At 35.9% G+C, this 26028-nt stretch overlaps 1 protein-coding gene across 4 annotated transcripts in view; it reads right to left on the reverse strand.

Annotated features, from left to right (window-relative positions):
• LOC125658006 (ras-related protein Rab-24-like) overlaps positions 1-26028 on the reverse strand; it is a 48457-nt gene that overhangs the window by 13939 nt on the left and 8490 nt on the right. The window contains exon 1 of one of the 4 annotated variants that reach the window (XM_048889020.2): positions 22027-24073. The exons of 2 other annotated variants lie outside the window; for them this stretch is intronic. In XM_048889020.2, the coding sequence (XP_048744977.1) occupies positions 22027-22146 (120 nt within the window). In that variant the 5' untranslated portion in view covers positions 22147-24073. Of the gene's footprint in view, positions 1-14911; positions 15466-22026; positions 24074-26028 lie in introns of those variants that run through there. One more of the 4 variants, XM_048889019.2, reaches the window with a different exon arrangement.

Genomic DNA, 26028 nt, shown 5'->3' on the forward strand with positions numbered 1-26028 from the left:
CCAACTATCTATTTTGTATTGCTTGTAGGAGTTATGAGATTGATCACTGTTCGTTATCTTCACCTTGCATACATATAGTAATACATATAAAAGTTGTTTTTTTTTAAATGCAGTTATTTTCTAAGGGCTAGTAGGTCTTTGGCAGGGCTAACAACTTTTACAAGCAGTCAATCCTGCATGTCTAGCTAATTTTACAGCGAGTTTCAAACACTCCTTGAGAGGGGCAGTTGTAAGGTTCAACGTTACTAAAACACATGTATTGTTTCCTTGCTGTTCCCCAATACGGGCATTCGTTTGTAAATGTGATCTCTCTCTCTCTCTCTCTCTCTCTCTCTCTCTCTCTACCAAATACACGTCAAATTTCGGGTGGGGGGGGGGGTGTTTCAAGTAGAGGCAACTCATGCTCATTTTTCCCAGGAGTTCTGGAAATGTTTTAGAGACATTTGCAGCAGGACATATTGAAACATTTCTTTATAGGATATCCCTGCCTAAAGCTTTTAATTATTCATTGTTGTCCGATCTTCACGAAATTTGTATGATGGGGAGGAATAAAATTATGAACTCGCAATTTTCAAATGTCCGTCATAAACGCATCAAATCTCTGAATAAAACTTTCATGAACTAGGAACTCCCGTTCGATTTCTTCCCGGCTTGTAGAAACACTTATAAAAGCATTCCCAATATCGCCAGTTGTCTCCCCCCCACCCCCCCACCCCCAATTTGTCCATTGCTAAACTACACATAGTAACAGGATAAAAATGACTGTTGGTAATATTTATGTGATACCGGTAAAGTATTACGTTCTTTATATTCAGTCAATGACACATGTATACTTTATTCAGACAACTGTTACATAACAATTGAATGTTGAGTCGAGGATATGCGTACCCAGAAACGATGACGTAAGCAAACCCGCGACCTATGTTAAGAATGAAAGGTGAAGATAACGAACAGTGATCAATCTCATCACTACTATAAGCAATACAAAATAGAGAGTTGGGCAAACACGGACCTCAGGATATACCAGTGGTGGGTTCAGGAGCCTATGAGGAGTAAGCATCCCCTGTCAACCGGCCACACCCGCCATGCGATTTTTGGATGACTGGTCACTAGATACCAATATTTCCTTTTCCCGTTATTGTTGAAGAAGCAACTATATATGATGTTAAATAGTCTAGTCTTTAATTTATCGTGAGGAATGATGGTGTAAAGTGTTGAAGTCATACGTTTTGATGATGTTGATTTGAGAAAAGTTTTGTGATTTCAAATTTACTAAAAATTCTCAAGAATGTTTTAGAATCCACTTTGGATATACACCGCTTCTGGCATATGTTGTGGCATATGTCAAATGATGTGGGGGTTGCTTATTGTCATTGTAGTAAGATGGCATGAAAGAGTTATCTCTAATGAAAATCAGAGTATAATGATTAACATTAACCAGTTACGCTGACTCTAAAAATTAATATCCGTCTGAAATACACAGACACTACTTGGTTTGATAAATATGTTATCAACAGCAAGACGAAGATAACGAACAGTGATCAATCTCATAACTCCTACAAGGAATACAAAATAAAGAGTTGGCAAACACGGACCTCTGGACATACCAGAGATGGGATAAGGTGCCTAGGAGGAGTGAGCATCCCCTGTCGACCGGTCACACCCAGCGTGAGCCCTATATGAACAGCTAAGAATAAACGACAATTTATGGTAACATTTTGAAATCCCAAAAATTCTTAATTCATGGTAGAATATTGACCACCTATCTAATCTATATCGAAAATATATTATATTACTTCTTTTAAACATATACCTGTATTACGATTTGTGACCTGCATGAAACAAAAAGTTCAGTTTTAGTCAAAGACGCAGAAATCTTTTCTTCCTTAACCATGTAAAAGGTTATAAATCACATAGTTCATAACCCGAGAATGCATTCCTATGATATAGACACGAAGCATACCATTAGAGGACATTCTGTACTATGACAACAGCCAATCATCTTCCTTCATTATGAACAATATTTTTCACAGTCCAGGGTTTAACTAAGTATAGTAAAATACGGTTACAGCGAACACGCTTAAAATGAATTCAGGCTTACAGTGAACTGATGTCCATTACGTTAAATTTTTTTTAAAAAAAATACATATTACGAAGTGATTAAATATAACGTATAACGTTTTCATAATAACAATTTTTTTTTCATTATCAGCAGTTCGTTATACATGTGCTTCTCCGTATGCTGTAAAAGTTTAGAATGAACGATATTTGTTTCTGAATATCAAAACTAGTATATCCAGAGTTTAGCTAAGTATTGTGGAAGATTTTAAGGTATGAAATATCTCCTATAAGTTCACTATCGGTAATATTTCATTCAAACCACCAACAATGATTACGCTATGCTGCAAATACATCATAAATGAAAATAAATTCAATAGTTAATTTCCATACGAAAATCGATAAGCAATAGTTTTAATATATTACTCCTCGCAGGTTTAACGTGCTTATTCTGCGATCGCTTTACTGTCGTTAGAGATGGGAAATTTTCAAATGAAACCACTGAACTGCAGATATGTTTTTATCCTTGGTGTACTTTCTAGCATTTCTTGTGAAGATTACAATGATGCAGTGAATTTAACCAATACCTTACTTCAAGGATATTCCAGATCTATTATTCCAAAGAGAAACCAAAGTGAAACAATCAAGCTAGAAATGGAATTTAGCCTAAAAGCTCTAAATAAGTTTGATGTTGTGGATGGACAGATGACAATGGTAACTGCCATGGCTTTAAAGTGGCAAGACGACCTTTTATCCTGGGATCCACAATCTAACAAAAATATACATATATTGAACTTTCCATTGTCTAAAATCTGGTCACCAAATTTCTACCTATTGAACTGTGCTGAGGAATTTCTTATATACAAAGGGGATCCAGATACCAAAGAAGTGGTGTTCTCCAGCAGTGGACAAGCTCGGTTGTTTTTCATGGAAGTATTGACCACGACATGTACATCAAACATTGCTTTCTATCCTAACGACCTTCACCTCTGTAAAATATATCTGTCCACCTTATCGTCTGCTTCAAAACTTCGAATGGGACTCGCTGAAGTAGATATTGTGGACTTCGAAACCAACGGAGAATGGATACTTGGGGAAATAAAATCCGAGGTAGAATTTTTGGAAAGTAAAAACATAGAGCGCGTTGTAATAACGATTGCTTTAGAAAGAAGAATGATGTTTCATATGATAAATGTCGTCTCTCCGGTTGTCTTTTTGGGCCTGGTCAATGTAATTGTTTTCAAACTCCCAGTGGACAGCGGAGAACGTATGTCTTTTGCAATGACTGTTCTTCTGAGTTTCGCTGTCTATATGACATTGATAGCGGATAAAATGCCACAGACCAGCAATACCACCTCCGTTTTCTGTATGTATTTGATGGCTATGCTCACGTACAGCACTCTTATAACGTTTGCTACTACGTACAGCATCAATCGCTATCACACCAAAAACAATACCAAGTGTCAATATGTGAAAAAGATCAAGCATGCGTGGACCTCTATACGGAAAATTAAACCTAAGAAAATGACAGAAAACTGTGTTGAAGAATTGAATTTACCCCCACTCGACATGCTTGGGAAAAACAGTACAATGAGCCAGAACTTGGAAACATCTGATGAGGACAGGGCAGAGAGGATAGAGAATATTGACAGAACTTTTTTTGCATTCTTTGTGATATGTTTTGTCGTTGCAACCTTTTTGCTATTCGCATTGGTTTTATCTCGATAAAGTGAAAATCGATTGAAAGTAGACATGAAGAAGACAGAGTGCATTGGGAATATACTCTGCATACAGATGTACATAAGTCTATATTAATTAAAGTTATCCTTGATATTACTTATCCAATTACCTTTTAAGATATTGAATTAACAATTCTGAGGAATCCATAAATCAATAAAATGTAGACAAAATCATAACGTTTGTAATTATTTAATTTTAACAGCGTGACGGGATTCTAATTATGTTTCGACTACTCATGATTTTATCGGATTAATTTGGGTTACTGTTCGTTATTTTCTCTTTGTCTCCACTAATATCACAATATCCTGACAACTGTATTACCAACGAAGTAAATAAAGTACATGCAAGGTGAAGATAACGAACAGTGATCAATCTCATAACTCCTATAAGCAATACAAAATAGATAGTTGGGCAAACACGGACCCCTAGACACACTAAAGGTGGGATCAGGTGTCTAGGGGGGGGGAAGCATCCCCTGTTGACCGGTTACACCCACCGTAAGCCCTATATCCTGATCGGATAAACGGAGTCATCTGCAGTCAAAATCAGTGTGCCAAGAACAGCTTAACAATCGGTATGAAACACGTCACACAGCATTTGACCCAATGATAGGTTGCATTGACGAACTAGATCGTTATAACGACCATAGAATTTGCGAAATGCTGACTTCAATCGAGACTGTTGAAACCCCTATACCATCAACTTGTTTGTCAGTAGCTTACCTCGGTTTAAAAACTGACTATTCGCAGAACAAGCTCTTGCATATCGAATCAGTTGAGATATATAAACACCATATGCAGGTGATAATGGAATATTGCTACATAAATATGGGAAGTTGACGAATTAGAAGCTGAAATCATCCCGTTTGTCATACGGTTGAGTTGTCAGTTTGCCGTTAATGTCTACTTTCAATAAAATATATAAGTATGAAACAGAAGTGGACGACTCTGTTGTTATTTTATTTTATTTCGAGCTCACATGGATATATCAAATCGACATAGGAATGAAATATGCATTCGCACATTATCTTCACTGTCTCATCCATTAATGCTACAGCCTCCGGGTACTGAACTATTATATTAAAGACGGTGTAACTAACGCGTATACGCATCCTCCGTTCAATGACATTTGTGTTTGATTGTTAGACCGTTCTTGGCACCCTGGTTTTGACTACGGATAACTCCGTTTATCTGATCAAGATATAGGGCTCACGGCGGGTGTGACCGGTCGACAGGGGATGCTTACTCCTCCTAGGTACCTGATCCCACCTCTGGTATATCCATTGGTCCGTGTTTGCCCAGCTCTCTATTTTGGATTGCTTGTAGGAGTTACGGGATCGTCCACTGTTTGTTATCTTCACATTTAATCTTGCAATCAAAGTATGAGTTTCGGCAAACAATTCTCCACTCATAGTAAATTATACAAGTCATAGATTTCAAAATCAAACAAATTCCAGATGGTTACCATACTATTAATTAAGAATTTCATCATGTCCCCAATTGATAATCAAATAAGCAAAATGTTTAGAATCTTTCATGAATAACGCGATATATATGCATCGGCAATTTCCCAAATTCCCATCAATCCAAAAGTATTAATACGTATCTGCTGGAAAATCAAGGATACATGTATGTAAATGTGCGTATAGAGGGATAACAGACCTTTAACACTATCATGTACATACACTGTACAGTAATTCGTATTAATTCGCAAGTCTACTACTACCTTACATTGTAAATAATAAAACGTAAAAAAAAAAAAAAAAAAAAAAAAAAAAAAAAAAAGGGGGGGGGGGTTAACGCAGATTTTTTTATATTTTTATTTAGGGAATAAAGTAACGCAAAATTTGATATAAGGATATAAAATTACTTAGGGTAGTTTACGCCAATCAAACTGCGAATTGGTTTATGAATCTAAAACCCATTTATACACCCAGATATTCCTTGCTATGACTTTCCTTCCCTGTAATTTAATTTTCAATTCACATTTCCTGTTTACGTTTTTATGCAAAACTATGACGTAACAATGCATTTATGCGATCCGCACCTTGGTAATCTTATTGAAAGAAAAAGCGACATGAGCTTACATACATGTATCAGCTTATATAAGCAGTTCCATTTTCCAATGTAAAACACACTCCCAATTATAACCCAAACATTGATATGCAATTAGCACGGGTTGTACCAACTAAAACCTACATTGATACGCATTCTTGCACACGAATTCTATACATTGTGCCCCTGATGTTTTTGAAAAGATGTTCAAGGATTTTTTTTCTTTACATTCATACGCTATGCACCTACTGTGGTCCCGTCCTAAATACTCATGATCTTAACAAACAGGAATCTACACTATACTAGGATGGTGAATAATAATTTGACATCTAAAATTCATATGGTGGTTTTTGAGAAGGTGTTTTAAGGAATATGCTACATATTCCAAGATCAAATTCTAAACTCCTCTTGTGTTCCAGTCCAAAACTATCCGATCATCGTGTAAATAAACTTGAATGGATGGGAGGGGGTGTCTTGATACTACATGACGATTTTTTATATCATTTTACCATATTGTATCTGTGTGGTTCTCGAGAAGATTTTAAAAGCATTGTCCTACTTATTCCTACATCTATATAAATCGTTGATCCCATAAATCCAATCTGGCCTCGGTGGTCATGGTGTAAAGAAAACTGAATCTACACCACATCAGGATAAGATGTGACAATGTGCATCTTTATGGTTCTTCATAAAAAAAAAGTTCTCTTTTTAAAAAAATCGAAATTCCTTTATAATCTTATGTAAAAAAAAAAAAAAAAAAAAAAAAAAAAAAAATACTTCATTCTGATCCAAGAGTACTTTATGCATAATAAAAGGAAGCTTGTATGCAAATTATGGCTTTTCTAGTCCAATGGCATTTGAGAACACTTGAGCTTTCAGCTTATTTATGAAATACTCGATCTCATTTTTATCTTTCTCTTGGATGACAGCCTAGTCTTTCGTGTCAATATGAACATCAATCATCAAACCATGCCGTGTACAATTGTTGAAATTGGCATTGTGATTCTAGAGAAGAACTTTTGGAAGTGGAAAATGTGAAAAAGTTAGCTGACATGATGGATGGTAAACAGGTTCCATCACAAAAGTTCACAGCTAATAAAGTATTTTCTCAATCAATCAAATGCTGCGTTACAACTGAAATTAAATCATGAAGAAGTGGAATGCATACCAAACCTAATTTCGATGGTCATTAGCTTTGCACCTAATCAAGAAATTACGCTCTTCAACCTTAATGCATTCGATATCATTGGACAATAGCACACCTACCTTTTTAGGAGAGAATCTTACTGACAATCGCGTCGTACATGCGTGTCAATCGACTTATCTTTGTAAGATGTCATTGAGTTTCATGCATTGCTTATAGGAGTTAAGAGATTGATCACTGTTCGTTATCTTCGTCTTTCATTAACCATCAAGCATGTATCTCTGCTGGTTGACAGTCTGTCTTCGAGGATACTTGTCCCTCAATATGTTCTTTCATGAATATAAAAGCAATAACGATACAATACTAGCTAACACGTCGCCCAGTATAAAAAGGTATAACTCTGTGAAGTCTATAAGGGGCGCAGGCTTTGATTGGTTGGTGTCCCGGCTCACGGCGGGTGTGACCGTTCGACAGGAGATGCTTACTCCCCCTAGGCACCTGACCCCACCTCTGGTATATCCAGGGCTCCGTGTTTGCCCAACTCTTTATTTTGTATTGCACATAGGAGTTATGAGATTGATCACTGTTCGCTATCTTCGCCTTTCATCAATGAAAACAAATGAGAGCAGGCAACGCATAAACATGAAGAACAATTTAGTGCACGCGGTACCTAGTTGTCTAAATATATGCTCTCTTCCAAAGGCCTGAATTATAGAATATTTAAGACGTCCTTTTGCCTAGAAAAGTACTTATCATCCTTGCCTTGTAAATATCTGAAACGTTTTTGTAGATTCAGATCTTGTAATGTTAAAATACTTATTGAAATTGGAAGATGGTATAATATACCAAGGGAAAATAAAATTTGTAAGTTATGTTTGAAAAATGAAATTGGCGATGAGTATCACTATTTATTTAATTGTAATGATCCATCTATACTGCAATCAAGATTACTCTATGTACCAAAGTACTTCTATTTACAACCAAAATGTGTATAAGTTTAAACAACTTTTTAACACAACAAACAAAATTAAATTGATGAAACTATGTAAATTTATAAAAACTATCATTAAGAGAGTTAGCTCTCCTGGTTAGCTCATTATCAGATACTGTAACTCATTTTTCTCACGTATATATGTATTTTTAAAACTGTGTTACTGTAATATTTCTCTACACTGTACATTCTGTCAGTTTACGGGAATAAACCATTGTCATTGTCAGAGTATGAGCGAAAAAGTCGGAGTGAAAATGAATAATAGCCACATGTTTTGAACGTGTACTTTAAAACAAAACTTGTCTGTTCAATTAATCTTATTGTTAATAAACCGAGGGAACATATCGTGACTGCTACATGAATTACAATTTTCGCTTACCCATAAAGTATGATAGTTAAGTCATTAAGGCGAATGTCGCCTACTCCCGTATATTCTCTATTTCCAATGCGATCATTAAAATTCATTTTATCAGATGAATTGATCTTATAGTGACGCTTTCTCCCGATACAATAGTTGATTAAGTTGCGATATATTTGACAATGCTAAGGGTGACTGTTCGAGCAATGTTTGGATATTTATATATCCTTGCAGAAGTGTTTGCACTCAAAGCTACAGACGCCATCTCCATGGCATCTTTAATCATCAGGACAGAGAAGATCAAAGTCGTAACATGCGATATTGGAATAAGACTGTATTTATTAAAATTTCATCTAAAATTACGATGGTTTCGGTATTCAGTGACCCTCTTTAATTACATTGTATAGAATCATTATTAAGGATTGTCTCCCTCATGCATAGCTCTTATCCTTAGACGATTTTTGACTCCACTTTTTTGGCACGCTGTGTTTGGCTATAATAGCTCTAAAACTTCATTGTTATTTCGGATTTCAAACATTTCGGTTGAGCATCACTGAAGAGACATTATTTGTCGAAATGCGCATCTGGTGCATCAAAATTGGTACCGTATAAGTTTTACATTGTATAGAATCATTCCAGGGTGACCGTGACTGCCCTGGATAGTGGCGACTGACTTGTAATGTCACGGCTACAAAATACGTCACTCGAGACGTAAATCTATTCGGTCAACAAAGCCTTTCCCTTTGTATGTTAATTTAAAAACAGGTGCATGAATTCCCACAGTCTGACTACAGCAGCAATCCGAACATGTAAACAATAAGATTGATTTTCGGTGTCTGGGGTCGCTCTTCAGAATGACCGTTTCATATTTTGTCAGAACTGACTAGGGTAAATAATTATTTTGAATTAATTATGAGCGTCGGTGTCTGGGGTCGCTCTTCAGAATGACCGTTTCATATTTTGTCAGAACTGACTAGGGTATGGTCTGTAAAAGTTGCACAAGGTGCAAATGGGTGGCGGTTTGATTTGAAATAGCTAATTTAAGTGTAGTTTCAGAATTCGGGAGAGAAAAAATGGGGAAAATAATTATTTTGAATTAATTATGAGCGTCGGTGTCTGGGGTCGCTCTTCAGAATGACCGTTTCATATTTTGTCAGAACTGACTAGGGTAAATAATTATTTTGAATTAATTATGAGCGTCGGTGTCTGGGGTCGCTCTTCAGAATGACCGTTTCATATTTTGTCAGAACTGACTAGGGTATGGTCTGTAAAAGTTGCACAAGGTGCAAATGGGTGGCGGTTTGATTTGAAATAGCTAATTTAAGTGTAGTTTCAGAATTCAGGAGAGAAAAAATGGGGAAAATAATTATTTTGAATTAATTATGAGCGTCGGTGCCCATTGCCAATTGTGTTCCTCACTTACCCCTGGAGGGTTAAGATTTGAGCAAACTGCTTCACTACTTGAAGATGCTTACATATAACTATGAATAATCATGACTTTGCTGTTCTTGAGAAAAAGATTTTTACAGTTTCTTCCTATGTATTTGTATGTAAAACTTTGATCCCCTATTGTGTCCCATTCAACACCCGGGGGCCATGATTTGAGCAAACTTGAATCTGCAACTATGTCAGGAAGCTTTCATGTAAATCTCTGCTTTTCTAGCTCAGTGGTTCTTGAGAAGAAGATTCTTAAAGATTTATTCTATATATTTGTATGTAAAACTTTGACCCCCTACTGTGGTCCCATTCAACACCCGGGGGCCATGATTTGAACAAATTTGAGTCTGCAATATGCCAGGAAGCTTCAATGTAAATTTTAGCTTTTTTGGCCCAGTGGTTCTCGAAGATTTTTAAATGAAACCCACCCTATTTTTGCATTTTTATGATTATCTGCCCCTTTGAAAGGCTAATGGCCCTTCATTTGAACAAACTTGAAAGCCATTTACCCAAGGATGCTTTGGGCCAAGTTTGGTTGAAATTGGCTTAGTGGTTCTGGAGAAGAAGTCGAAAATGTAAAAAGTTTAGACAGACAACAGTTGATCATAAAAGTTCACTTGAGGTTTCAGCCGGTTTTGCTATTTTGATATATAACCTATCAAACTCCAGTAAGATGAGGGTGATACCAGACAGTCAACATTAGAAAGTGCACTGTTTCAAAATTACTTGTTGATATATTACAAATATGCGTGATGCTGTTTTATAACTGACCTTTAGGATGTTTCTTGGTGTTTGAAATTAACCATAGACCGAGTCTATGTCAAATGGCACTGGTCTATAACAATTGTAATTGGGATATAACAAAACGTGTATGTTAATTTTCTTAGTTTAAAGCAATTGAGTTATCCCACAAGTCAACGTCTGATAAACGTTATGAGGAAAAGAGAACACTTTTTTGGAAATGGAAAGAAAATATGCTTTATAAGTACTTTAAAAGTCAATAAAAATGTTTTAAATTTGTGTTATTTTTTTCAATGTTGCGATCTATGTCAATTCGATGAGGTCTATGTCATCTAGTTTTGGCATAAACCCAGTCTGTACTAAGTTTTAAACGAATTTCGAAAACTGCTTTTCTGTTACTTTAATTCAGAAAAATATACTGACAACACGTCACACCAGCATATTTCTTTTCTGTTTTACCACACCCAAACATATAAAAGATGTGGTGACTACAAATGAAGGGAAGAAATGCATTAAAATGCACCATTTTAAATCATTCTTTTTAAATGGGTTAACCTCCCCCCAAACCCCACAGTAAGGTATAGATTTGCCACTGTATTTGAGTGCAACCTGATGTTATTAAAGAACAGACGTAGCTCAAAAATTGCAAATTCACATGAAATTATGCTACTCTACAGATTACTTCGAAAAAAATGTACAATTCAAATCCAACAAAAAAATCAACAGACTGATTGCAATGGATCACAGATTAAAATGTATCACAATGAGGGAAATTGGGATGTTTTGGAGAATTGACAAATTCAATGCAGAAAGAATTAAAAGGATCAGTAAATGATGTCATAATACTTGTCCTTTGACCCCTAAATATCAAGGCTCTACCATATAGAAATTTCATGCAAATGATTATGCACATTTTTACTGTATGCTCGAGAATGTCCAATATATAGGATGTTCTCTATTCGTTTTTCACAGGGTAAATAATTCATATTGTTCATTCCAAAGATAATTGATTATTGCATTAGTATAAATTTTCTTCTGGCATGTTTTCAAAGAAATGAATTTAAACTAATTTCACGTGTTTTGAACTACGTGAAGTAAATTATTTTAATGGGATATGAACTCCACATCTCCATTCTTAACATTAATTCAACATAAATTATCCACTTTTCAAATACTGAATGTCTGATATCATCATTGAAAAACACTAGATATATCTATAGATATGATGTTTACCTAGAAATGTAAACCTGAGTCGGTCAAAAACAGGCACCTATCTTCTTAGTCAGGTTAGTGTTACATAACCATGATAAGTTTATTGGATTGGCTAGTTGTGCTTTGTGCTCATTTAATTACAAATGAAAATTAGTCATGGGGCTTGGATTATTCTGACCACAAACTATGTCGAAAATCTGCTTTAAATTCATAATTCATAAGTAATTGCGCAAAAAATTAAAACTAAATACCTAAGCATTTCAGCACCTACATAAAAATATTTCATTGACATAGCTGATGGCTTTTCGATATTAAAAAACACAATAGAGGAAATTCGAGTCACAACTTTGTTTTGAATTAAACTGGTACAGTGTGATCATGATTCGCATTTATTCATACTAGTAATTAAATCATAGACAATAAAAACAATATTACTTACTTTTTCTTTTTAAACCACTATCTTACTTTCAAGGTGTTATCATAATCATAATGATACAAATCAGTCGAGACTCGATCGCTCGAGTACAGGACGACATTGGTGGGATGCCGATCTCGATGATTCTTGCATGTAAAATGAATAATTATTAGTAAGTTTCTGTTGATTTTTTTTGCTAAAGGAGCTGCACTAGTTATATAATTTAATATATTAGTTAAAATGCACGTCTTCTTATTAAAATATGTGCATAAATGGAGTTCATATGCCGATCACAATTTCAGATGTAGAATTAAAAAAACCAAAGCATTTTCTGGTTTTTAAAACAAAATAATTCAATAATACCAATTGTTTTATTGTCTTTTGGTTTTTTTTTCATCACCAAACTTCACACTAATTGCTGATTACAACCATATAAAATGTTTACAATTACCTATGGGTCGAATTATGCGAGCGTCGAACAACAGGGCTACCGCTATATTTAGAGCGACCCTGAGCACCAGCGACCGCGATCACCGCTACACCTGTCGACCGCGATCACCGCTACACCGCCACACTCAACATTTTTTCAGTTATATTGGTGGCGCCCAGTTTTTTATTGGTGGAAGAGAGAACCCAGATACAATGTACCTGGGAAGAGACCACCGACCTTCCGAAAGTAAACTGGCAAACGTTCTCACTTGCAAGCGCCAGTGCCCGCGCCGACAGAGGTGAGAGGCCGTGTGATACTGAGCGCGATGCTCTAACCACTCGGCCACGGAGGCCCTAAACAATAAGAGGGCGATTGTTATCGTCACACCTCCACCTACAATTTTTGAAGGTACTCACAAATTAATCAATATCGCTCGCTATGCCCGTAAAACTGGAGACTGCAACATCGGTATAATTAGAATTAGAATAAATTCCCAAATAATCAGATACAATCAATACAACGACAGGGACAGGAAAATGTCACGTAAGATTTTAAATACTTCTATAATTATCTTTTTGTTCCCTCGTTTTGTTATCCTCTACAGAAAAAATGATTGGAGCAGTTGTTCCACGAGAAAAATCTCTCAGGCCTATGAGAGCAAATCATATACATGTATATATATATATATATATATATATATATATATATATATATATATATATATATACATGTATATATTATAAATATACTTTTATTGTTTAAGACATACATCTTATTAATATATCAAAAAGAGGAAATACAGACAGTTAGACACACAAATTCAGCGAATTCAAGAAAGATTTCGCCGAGGTGAAACCCAAGTGATGGACTATGCAAATACGGCATCTCATCTCATTCATTTAGACTGATGTGTTCCATGTACATGCATTTCTTTATGTGTTTCATTATTTATCTTTTGAAACGGAATTTTACTGCCCAATTTTAATATTAAACCAAATTACCTGTGATTTGTTACAAAACAGACTATAGGTTACCTGTAATTATTTTCCTTTGTTCTTTGACACTCTTACCTGTGCACCATTCCCGTCTAGTTAATACCACCTTCACACTCACGGATTTTTCTTACAACTCCTTACGGATCTTTGACTCGTAGTCAATCGCAAGCATTCGTAAATCACTCGTCGGTATCCGTTAATAACTCGTCACAACTCGTAAGGATCCGTGAAAGTAGGGGCAAATTTTTTGACATGTCAAAAAAAAATTCACGATTGTCCACAGATTTCATTTTCGGTAAATAACCCGTAAATAACTAACAATCCGTAAGTATGGTAAACTGGTTGCAAGAACACGTAAACTGTTCGTAAGAATCCGTAAAACACCCATAAAAAGTTTTTTTAACGAATATTTGCGGTTAGTTTACGATATGTTACAGATAGTGTACGAGTTGTTTACGGATTATTACGAATGCCTAAGTGATATTTACGATTTCATTCACGTCGGGTTACAATCGCTTTACGGATTGTTCAGAGTCATTACGAGCACTTTACGTATAGACACGATTACTTTACGAGTACATGCTTAAACTTTGCGATTAAGGAAAGGTATAAAAGACGCAAAATGTGACAGTTTCTTTCAGTTGCTATCAAGACATCAAAGAAGTTACACATCTTGCATACAATATACATACATGCTGTTACAAGTAATGTCAGTTGTCTAATGATGATACAAAGCCAATTGCGAAAACTTTTGAGTCAAAAACGTAAACAATCGTAACTAACTCCTAACTATTCGTAACAGCATGTTATCAACACGTTAACAGGTCGTGATTTACACGTAAAAGCAAAGCTAAATCGTAAATTTCCGTAATATACTCGTAACAATCCCTAAAAAGCTCGTACAATGTCATAAATTGCTAGTATTTATCCACGTTCACTCGTAACAATTCGTAAATGTGTGCCGTAAGTGCATCGCAAGCACTCGTAATGAACCGTAAATAGTCCGTAAATACTCTTAAAACATTCTTAAATAGTTTTTTAAAGTGTCTAAATCGTAACAATCCGCGTACTTTACGGATTTGTGGAATATGTAAAGACCCGGAAGAAAAGTCCGAGAGTGTGAAGGTACCATAAAACCAATCACCCGTACAGATTTAAGAATTTTAGCTATGTGGGAAGACACCGTATATGTAAATAAAAGACAGTGGGTAAGAAACAAGATATGAAATATGCACAATGCGAGACAAAATGTACGACTGTAGCAACCTAATTAAAATTAGATCCTTTAGACTGAGCAAATAAACAGATTGGATTGAGGTTCAAAGAACATGCTTACCGGTTCGGCACCGTCTTGAAAAGTATTGTGAAGATATCGTTTCAGCAAGCACGTTTTGCCGGTGTTGTTGTTTCCTAATATCACAAGTTTCATTTGAAAACCACTGTCGCGGGAATTAGCCCAATTCATTATAAAGCTGTATAATGAAAAGTGTTAAAACGAAAGTCGCAACTACATTGTATAAGTAGTTATTACCTGTTCGTTATTGTTTCATTGTTTTTTTTATCAGCGCGATTTATCTATCACTGATAGGAAGTCGATATCTTCAATTTATGGCCCACTTTCATATTTGTTTTAATACATATTGTTTATGTAGATAACTCATCTGCTTTAGGAGATGCATGTTAATGTTTAGACCTTAGTATGACACTAAATGTGGTAGTAGTGAGGGTTCTTTATCATGCCAACGCATATAGCAGCACAGGACCTACGTTTTTAAGTAATATTTAGTTCCGCCGCTTGGCGAAGAAACAGCCACTATGCCTTAGTTTGCCTTTCATTATAGAAAAGGGATAGAGAAGTAAATTCGGACCTCCCGTTTGGGAAGCAAGACCACCCCCCCCCCCCCCCCACATCGCATGCAATACAATGTGCATGTAATTCAATCTAAAGGTCATAATGAAATATATAAATTAAAACAGAGTTCCATTAAATTACTGAAATAGATTCTTTTTCTCAATTTTATCAACTGAAGAAGCTTTGATGAATAGACGAATTATTCTACAGAAAGCGATTTTCTACAGAATATAAATTTTATAGTAGTCATCCAGTTTTCAACATTCATAAAATGGAATAGTCTGCGTCTATCAAGGAAAAATGTTTTCCTGAACATTTTATCAGCATCAATATCGAGAATTCGATTTACCTTTAGTGTCACAGAAAGTTTAGTTTTTATTTCTAATAGCAAAGGAAAGTTAACTCTAATAAACCAACTGGAAAAGTTCCATAGTTACGGCACATGCATGTTGCAATCGCATACCGAGGAATATGAAAATTAAACAGTGTCTTGATTTTTTTTTTGATTTTTTTTTTGTGGCAAATATCATGATGTGATCTAATTGTAAACTATCTCATTAAATATACTAATATACTAAAATTACCGTCCAAAAGTATGTTACAATTGTAATGCATTCCAAGATGTCAAATCTATCAATCAATTTCATGAAGATATTAACATTTTTAAACCACTATCAAACAGGTTCCGTCCGTTAAAGTTACATTATTGATTTAACCTATGCAGAAAATCTACTAAATGTACACATGAAAATCAGGAAATTGGACGTCCACATAAGGGTTTGGTACAAGTATGTCTTAATTTGCAAGAGAGAATTGAAAATAGAATTTCATAACAGGACTGATACCCGCGCAGGACTCATCCATATTAGTGATATTTAGATAGACGATGGCGTATTCCTAGTATATTTATATGGTGTTGTCACTTTTTTGTGAAATACTAAACATCCGCAACCCCTTGGTTAGTGTTGTATCATATTGTAAATAACCAACAATGCCAATCAGACATTATCCATGTTCAAAGTGCTATAGAATTTACATTTGCAGCACATTTATCAATATTTTAAGGAGACAAATACTCCAGATGTTGTGTATAAATTATCAACCCATCAAGTAGAAACGCTATGTGTCTCTAGATGAAGTATACATCGTGAAATATGCGATCTTTGCGCCGAGAATAATAAGCCCAATAAGTGGTGCTTGGAAGTTTGACATTCCAAAGTATTTCCTTCAAAACGTGATTGTAGAAAATAGTTTTCTATGCATCAGAGAGTATAATTTACTCAGCACTGTTTCAGGATCTACTGAGAAAAATGAGCTTCGTGTCACTTAATGACTTATACCCAGATCTGATATTCGAAGAAATCGTGAAAGAATCAGCCTCCACTTTGTGGTGAAAACATCTTACAATAGATGCCTATAAGAAACGATAAAGACCAAGAGAAAGTATCCATAGAATGAACACTCGTTATAGTCATGAGAGCGATGGACTTAATAGGCGGCTGGAAAGCCTCCGTGGCCGAGTAGTTAGAGCTCCGCGCTCAAAATCACACGGTCTCTCACCTCTGGTCGGCGTGGGTTCGAATCCCGCTCGTGCCGGTAAGTGAGAACGTTTGCCAGTTTATTTTTGGAAGGTCGGTTGTCTCTTCCCAGGTACATTGTATCTGGGTTCTCTCTTAGACCAATAAAAAACTGGACGCCACCAGATAACTGAAAACTTGTTGAGTGTGGCGGAAAACAGCAAAACAATCAATCAATCATAGGCGGCTGTATACAATCTCATAGGCTTCAACTATCCCAGGCAAATTGAAATAAATCATAAGTTTGTGTGCTCCCATTGTCGCAAACCACGGTTTTGAGTCCACACTCCCTCCTGATGGAGAGAATCGAATAGAAGCACCCGTGGGTAACCGACGATGGTGTGCTCCTAGAGAATTAAATTGTTGAATGCCTTGAATGATATAGCCGTTTGATAATTCTTATAAATATTTCTATGACAACACAACATGAAGAACACAATTAGATTGTATCTTATCTGGAGTTGGAATTCCAAATAATGTTAGGTGAAACAACGGACTAAAACAATCGTGTGTGTTGTGACAAATCTATGCATGTGTGTTTGCTGTATAAACTTTTGCATAAATATGCCCAACGGTGTTTGCAAACTACATTTCATTCCTTTTAAGTTTGTCTAAATATTACATTAAAATCTTCATAAACCCAAAAAAAAAAACCTTTCATCATGCACCTTATTCGCTTGTTTCCAACGATCGTATCAAGATGTTTCGCCATACAGTCAGTGTTGTTTACTTATGTTACCTAGTGAACCGGAACTACCCAGTGAAATTACAAGCGGTGTCAAGGGGGGTTACTTTGTATACCGGTAGCTAACCATTACATGCCCACTCACAGTATATCGAGTAACATGAACATACGAAAAACACTGTTCTGGAAAATCCTAGTGAAGTATGCTAAAAATCCATATCATATATGTATGTCCTATCACCCCGAGTGGCCCCATAACAGTCCGAGGGCTGATATGTGGTCCGAGGGCTGATATGTGGTCCGAGGGCTGATATGGGGTCCGAGGGCTGATATGTGGTCCGAGGGCTGATATGGGATCCGAGGGCTGATATGTGGTCCGAGGGCTAATATGGGGTCCGAGGGCTGATATGTGGTCCGAGGGCTAATATGGGGTCCGCGGACTGATATGTGCTCCGAGGGCTAATATGGGGTCCGCGGACTGATATGGGGTCCGAGGGCTGATATGGGGTCCGAGGGCTAATATGGGGTCCGAGGGCTGATATGTGCTCCGAGGGCTGGTATGTGGTTCGAGGGCTAATATGGGATCCGAGGGCTGATATGTGGTCCGAGGGCTGATATGGGGTCCGAGGGCTGATATATGCTCCGAGGGCTGATATTTCGTCCGAGAGCTAATATGGGGTCCGCGGACTGATATGCCATATGAAATGGATTTCAGCGTGTAACATACTCAAATATTGTATACATACAGTATAGTGTTTTAGGAGGAAATTTTATCTGATAGCTGGGGTCCGAGGGCTGGTTTTACATGATGATATTCTATCTATCACAGGCAGGTTACTCTGTTGCATTTTAAAGGTAGATCAAGGAAGATTTGGTACATTGCCCGACTATGGTAAAAACCTTCATGCATGAATTTACTATTTAAAAACTTTAGTACATTAAATCACTGTAGTCATGAAAATCTTGATACATTGATATACCATGGTAAAATCTTGATACATTGATATACCATGGTAAAAGTCTTGATACATTGATATACCATGGTAAAAATCTTGATACATTGATATACCATGGTAAAAATCTTGATACATTGATATACCATGGCAAAAACCTTGATACATTGATATACCATGGTAAAAATCTTGATACATTGATATACCATGGTAAAAATCTTGATACATTGATATACCATGGTAAAAACCTTGATACATTGATATACCATGGTAAAAACCTTGATACATTGATATATCATGGTAAAAATCTTGATACATTGATATATCATGGTAAAAACCTTGATATATTGATATATCATGGTAAAAACCTTGATACATTGATATATCATGGTAAAAATCTGGATACATTGATATACCATGGTAAAAACATTGATTGTTACTAGCGAATACCTAATTTCCAGATTGATATGCATTTTTCGCGGACAGGTAGTTGATATGGATTATTGTGACGTCATCTGTATCACAGGGTGCGGAATTGAATAAAATGTACGTAAGAAATAAAGATCAAGTTTTCGTGAATGCTGCAGGATAACCTCTGAGGTCGAGAAATGTTGTTTAAAAATCTAAATGCCGATGGAGGCGTTTCAAACAACATTTCTCAACCTGTGATGTTATCCTGCACCATCCATGAAAACATGAACTACCACAGATGCCTGAAGTGTGGGAAGCTTGTATAGATCTTATGTTCATAACACCAACACCCCCCCAACCCGAATAGTATCTCACAAGTGGTCATCTCAAAAGCTTACAGAAGGTACAAACTGACTATTCAGAACGACTTCTGAGGGTGATCAGTGGGGATATAACATATTTTGGATAAATGTTTGGTTCTGTATAAAATAATTTCATTGGGATGCGGGGGGTGGGAGTGGGGTGGGGTAGGTACATAAGATCTATACAAGATATCCACACTTCAGGTGCCTGTGTGAACTAGTACAACTCAAAAATATACAGCCGATCGTTTACCTATACAGGTTCGAATTAGGTCAACGTGACGTCATGGCAGTTTCAGAAACGGATTTGTCGTAGGCTTACATATTTTTTGTGCTGACGAAAAAGGTGAGATGGTAGGGTATACAATATTTCATGCATTTAATTTGATGTTGACGGATTATACATCTGCTTTGAATACACAATCCAAGATAAATATACACATGAGGAAGTTGGATAATTTGTACATCACCATGTTTGTTTACGTCAATCAACTTCGAAGTAAAAACGATCGATTTGTATTGAATTAAAATTACTCTTCCGTCATTTATAAATTTGATTTGCAACATAAATTGATTGTGTTTTTCATTAATATAAAACTGAATCATCAGTTATCGACTTTATTGTTGTATTAGCGAAACACAAACTGCACGTGAGATGTTTATCGATTTTCTCATAATCCGTTCTTACGTATGAAAGTATATCGCAGAATAATGAACAGGGCATTCTTTTGGACTTTGCAATATCCATGGTAGAATGCAATATCACAATATTTAAAATTCATATTGTATATGTAAGGTGAAGATAACGAATAGTGATCAATCTCATAACTCCTATAAGCAATACAAAATAGATAGTTGGGCAAACACGGACCCCTGGACACACCAGAGGTGGGATCAGGTGCGTAGGAGGAGTAAGCATTCCCTGTTGACCGGTCACACCCAACGTGAGTCCTATATCTTGATCAGGTAAACGGAGTTATCCGCAGTCAAAATCAGTGTGCCAAGAACGGCTTAACAATCGGTATGAAACACGTCAGACAGCATCTGACCCAATGCGAGGTTGTATTGACAAACTAGATCGTTATAACGACCATATAATTTGCGAAATGCTGACTTCAATCGAGACGGTTGAAACCCCTGTACCATCAACTTGTTTGTCAGTAGCTTACCTCGATTCAAAAACTGACTATACGCAGAACAAGCTCTTGCATATCGAATCAGTTGAGATATATAAACACCATATGCAGGTGATAATGGAATATTGCTACATAAATATGGAGAAGCTGAAATCATCCCGTTTGTCATACAGTTGAGTTGTCAGTTTGCCGTTAATGCCTACTTTCAATAAAATATGTAAGTATGAAGCAGAAGTGGACGACTCTGTGGTGTCCTTTATTTCGAGCTCACAGGGATATATCAAATCGACATATGAATGAAAGCTATTATTGTTAATAGACAAAACGTCATCGATATATCTAAATGTCGAATTGAAGGCCACAGCGAGAGATTTTTTCTTCTCGCGTAAAAGTTTTTGAATATGAAATATGAAATAAGCTAATTGCTGCATGCAAAAAAACAACAACAACAATAACAAAAAAACAAACAAACAAACAATCACATAAATTGAATATTTACAGGATGTATTACAAAATCGTCGTCATGTAAATAACAACTGACTAGTATAATGTAATATTTCCATCAAATAATGAAATCCCATTAGAGCATTTCTCACTCATATTGAGACGTCTCTAGCTTCAGTGTAAGTGATTTTATGATCTACGCATGACGCTCAAGGCCGAAGCACTGAGAGTTATTTATCGGCCAACATAAATATCAATGTGAAATAATACACTGTGTCAATGAAGTACAATATTTATATTATAGTTATGTTACATCAACATCATATAAACAAATAAACCCTGTGCATATATTTAATATCCCATGCACTACATACATGTCAGACAGTTATGTTGTTACATTTCTTCAGAGTTTTTTTCAAAAAGGAAGTCAAAATATGGGACTGGTTTTACGAGAGGCAAGATGGAGTGGATGTATCAACCAACCAACCAACCCATCCCCCACCCCCGGATGTTTATACAAGTAGCGGACATCGTTTACCAAAGAGAGAGCAGATACATATGAATAGCTTAGTGTTACGTTATTGACAAACATCCAGAGTGAATTATCTTGAATTAAAAGAAATATGGCAAGTTTAAATTCATTGTTGGAATGAGAAATCAGAGAACAGAATTAAAAAATAGTCGAGTACATTGTTGTAGTAGATGAAAATTTGAAATGGAAGAGGGTAATTTACTGTGAATCACAGGATGTCGTGAAGAACTACATATACAAATGTGACTATAAAACAACATGACCTATATATATTGAGGTTTGTGAGCAGCACTTGAAATAAATTTTCAAATAATGGTGGACAATTCTCTAAAATCAATATAGTAAATTAAGGAGAGGGTCGAAGGTTTGTATTGAGCGAAAAATTGGTACCATCTTCCAAGATCATGAATTATTGCTAATCCTTATATGTAAGACTTTAAATACAAAAATCAACAAAAGCAGCGCATGAAGTTTGATTTACATACAATGTGGTACTTACAGCCTCTGTTTTATAAAATCTGTCATGGGCGAATCTGGCCACAAGGCATGTTTTCCCAGTAAAGGCATATCCTAGCAATACTGTTTTAACAGGTAATTCACTATCATCAGATTTCCCCATTCACGATGATTTCATTACCCGTCTACCACACACTTAATACACACAAACTATTGAGCGAGTGAATGCTCATCAGTTAAAACATACTTAACGTGTACAGATACTATGTTTCCCTGTCGATGGCTGTGCACAAGGAAAGTAAACATGATTTTCTGAAATATGACAACAAATCCACTGATTGTAATATGTGTATGATGAAATTATTTAAGGAAATTCTTTGGGAAAAACAAAGAAAAACGGGGATAGTAAAGAATAAGGGACTGGAAAGAAGAAGTCAATGGGTCACACTGCTCCAATGATTAATCTTGCCTATACATATATCTTCCCCTGTTGTACTCTACCAGGATCATAGTATGAGGACACCTGTGTTTACACTTTGTGTGGGATGCTCTTTGATTTGACAAACATTATTCTTGAAGTTATTGGAAGACCCTCTTTTTAAAAAAAAAAAACTATACATTCCTATGTACAAATGTAAACTACATGAGCACACTAAGCGCATATGAATTTGACAAATTGCAAATACAGATTTTAGAAGGAATTTTTATCATAGATTTTTTCTTATTTTATGCATCCAATTCAGATTCTGCTTTGACTTCATAGGTCACGGTTGACCTCATAGGTCACGGTTTGAATAAATCTAACTTACGTTACAGGTAGATATTTGCAAATTACTTTAACAAAATTAGGCTTGTGGTTTTCAACTGACAGCGAAAAAAATATTTTAAGATTTATTTTAATACACAATCTCCCTAAATGTGGCCCCACCCTGACCTTTGACATCATGATTTGAACAATTTGCAATACGCACCACATAAAAAAACTTGTAAAATAATTTGACAAATTTAAGCCTTGTCCTTCTTGAGAACATTTTAATACATTTTCCCCATACATTCCTATACGTAAAACGTTTCAACCCAAACTGTGGTCTGTCCTGCCCCCTGGGGTCATAGGTTGAACACCATATGAGGATACCTACATACTAATATGACAAATTGTAGAATCCCTGTTCTTGAGAAGATATTTCAAAAAATTTTCTAACATAATCTTTTAAAATATGAAACATGAGGCCCATTGGCCGTAATGGTCACCTGGCCATCCACAACCAAACAGTAAGTCTTTCAATTGACAAAAATATCAATGTTACTTACAATGTAGTTGCACAATGTACTTTATAAAATGATAGCATGATTTAATAAAATACAGTGAGCAAATATCGTAAAAATAAAATCAGTAAAAAATGTCATTTGTTATATCAAACTTTATTTTGTGTTAAAGACATTCATCGTGTCATCAGCGCATTACCCCATACATTTGTGTATGTGCGCCCTTCCTTATCGAAGCAGTAGATGTATGCAAGGTGAAGATAACGAACAGTGATATGTTTCTATTCAGCTGAGCCCTATACACTCACCCACATTCAAATAGGTGACTACACCATGGCAAAACTTTAATAGATTTCTAAACGTTTGTCCAATACATCATTTATATTAAACATTTATATCATTTACAGCTCACTCGGGTAACAAAATAAAGATCTAAAGCAATAAAATGCACTCATCCCCTTCAAGACCAGCACTTTTTCACAAGAGGGTATAAAATCTAAAACTTTTGTAGACATATTTACGCTTTCTCTAACTATGCATTTAATTTAAATCATACTTCAAAAACTGAACAAATTCCAGCCATCAATCATTTTAACCCCGTCCCACCTGACCCTGACCTTTTACCCTAGGAACTATGAAATGCAAAACTTGTATATAACTATATACTTTCTCTAATATATGCATTCAGTTTACATTCAATGCCCGCAAAACAAAAAACAAATTTCAACCATTGGTAATTTAAAAAAAAAACTCCCAAAACTTCTTGTCCCTGGTCTCCTGCTCCAGGGCACTTTATTAAGTTTTTGTTTACAGATTTATCCTCTGTTTAAAAGTGAATTATCAAAAGTATTACTTAACGACGAAGATTTTGTGACATTAATAATAGCCATTTACATTTACTGGCACTATGACCTTAACTTCTCTCCTGGCTGGAGGTCATGAACTTTAGAAATTTTGCAGACAACTTTATCGTCTTTTTAAAAATGCATTCAGTTTACATTCAATATTAACAGAACAAAAGAAAGAGAGTAATTTATACATGTACTACATGTGTATGACGATTTTTGCCCTGCTGTAGTCTGAACCATAATCCATGAACCAAGAAATTTACAATTTTGGTGGAAGACTTCCTGCTCTTTCTGAATATGCTGTCAGTTTTTATTTGGTATTAACAGAAGAAAAGAAGAAAAGTTTTGAACATTACAGAAATTAGTCCTTTCCTGGCACGGTAAATATCAAAATCATAAAAAGTCAGGAAAACGTCGGATATTTCGGACTATACAGACATTAACATTATATACCAATTTGGTCCCCACCCTAGAATCCAAACTCCTGACCGGGGGGGGGGGGGGGAGGGGTCATGAAATTCACAACCTTGATAGAGGATTTCCTAATCATTCAGTTTTCCTTTCAGATGTGAGAATAGTCAAAGTTTGGCAATATTGTCCCGTCCGTGGGTCCCTAGAGTGCAAAAGTAATAAAATGTATAATTTGGGTTCATCTTGTCATGTTAGTTACCAAATATAATGATTTTTAAATTATCAAAAAGAATTTGAATACGTGTATTTGTTTTGTTCAATGGCAGCTGAAATGCAAGTTCTGCTTTTCTAGACCTGACAGAGAAGTTTAAAATGTGTAAAGTTAACAACGATATACTTTAATTCGTACATCTACCGGAAACCTAATTACATGCAAATGTCTTCTGAACAATACAATTGTTGATCATATTGTACATTAAAGCTAGTACATTGTTACCCGATTGAACATCAACGGAAAAATCTCGAGTGTTTAACAAAATCATTGGAGGAAGTTTATAAATATTCAGGCAAACACACTCACTAACACACACTCACTACAACACGTTTTGTTTGAATAGAATTGTGTTCATAGCTCACATGATTTGGATTACAGTTGTATATGTACCTTCGATTTTATTATTGATTTTCTACTATTACAATAATATAAGTTAACTGTTCTAATTCAAGGGCAGGTGATGGAGAGAGAGAGAGAGAGAGAGAGAGAGAGAGAGAGAGAGAGAGAGAGAGAGACAAAGATTCTACAACAGAAAAGTTAAAAAGACAGATTTGCTAATGGGATTGTGTGTGTATTTGTGTATACTATATAACTATTTTCGTGTCAACTTAACATTGGGCGATTCTTCAGGTGGATGAAAAATGTTTGAGGTGAAATGATTTCCTCATTGGTAAACAATGATATACCTATTATGTACGTATACAAGTACAGGTGAAATACATATATTGAATTTATATTTACTGTATTAAAACCTGGACTGTGTGTGTGTGTGTGTGTGGGGGGGGGGGGGTTGTAACACGATTGTTTCTGTTCTACCCCTTACATGCATAGCTCCTGTTTTCCTATAAGTTGTACCTCATGTAATTAGATTTCCTAAAGAAAAGATAGCGATTGCGGTAACCTAGTCGTAGAGTGCTAATTTTACGAACGGTCGGAGGTCCAGGGTCACGTCAAATTAAGACATTAAAATAAGTAGCTACTGTTTCTCTATCAAGCGTCCGACGTTGTAAGCGAAAGTTTCGGGTGTTTTGGACACTAGTAAATCTAGAGGTCCTGTGTAACGGTAAGCGTTAGCACGATTCTAACGGAACCCTCAACAGTGTGGCTTTGCGAGCCATGCATACGTCATGCATTGTCACATCCATCATCTGGTGACGCTTTTCTATGGGTAAAAAATTCTCAAATGGGGTGTAATTACAAAAAAGCAAGAGGCCCATGGGCCACATCGCTCACCTGAGTCACCTTG

Source organism: Ostrea edulis, chromosome 9, assembly GCF_947568905.1.
Source record: "Ostrea edulis chromosome 9, xbOstEdul1.1, whole genome shotgun sequence".
In the NCBI taxonomy this organism is placed as follows: domain Eukaryota; kingdom Metazoa; phylum Mollusca; class Bivalvia; order Ostreida; family Ostreidae; genus Ostrea; species Ostrea edulis.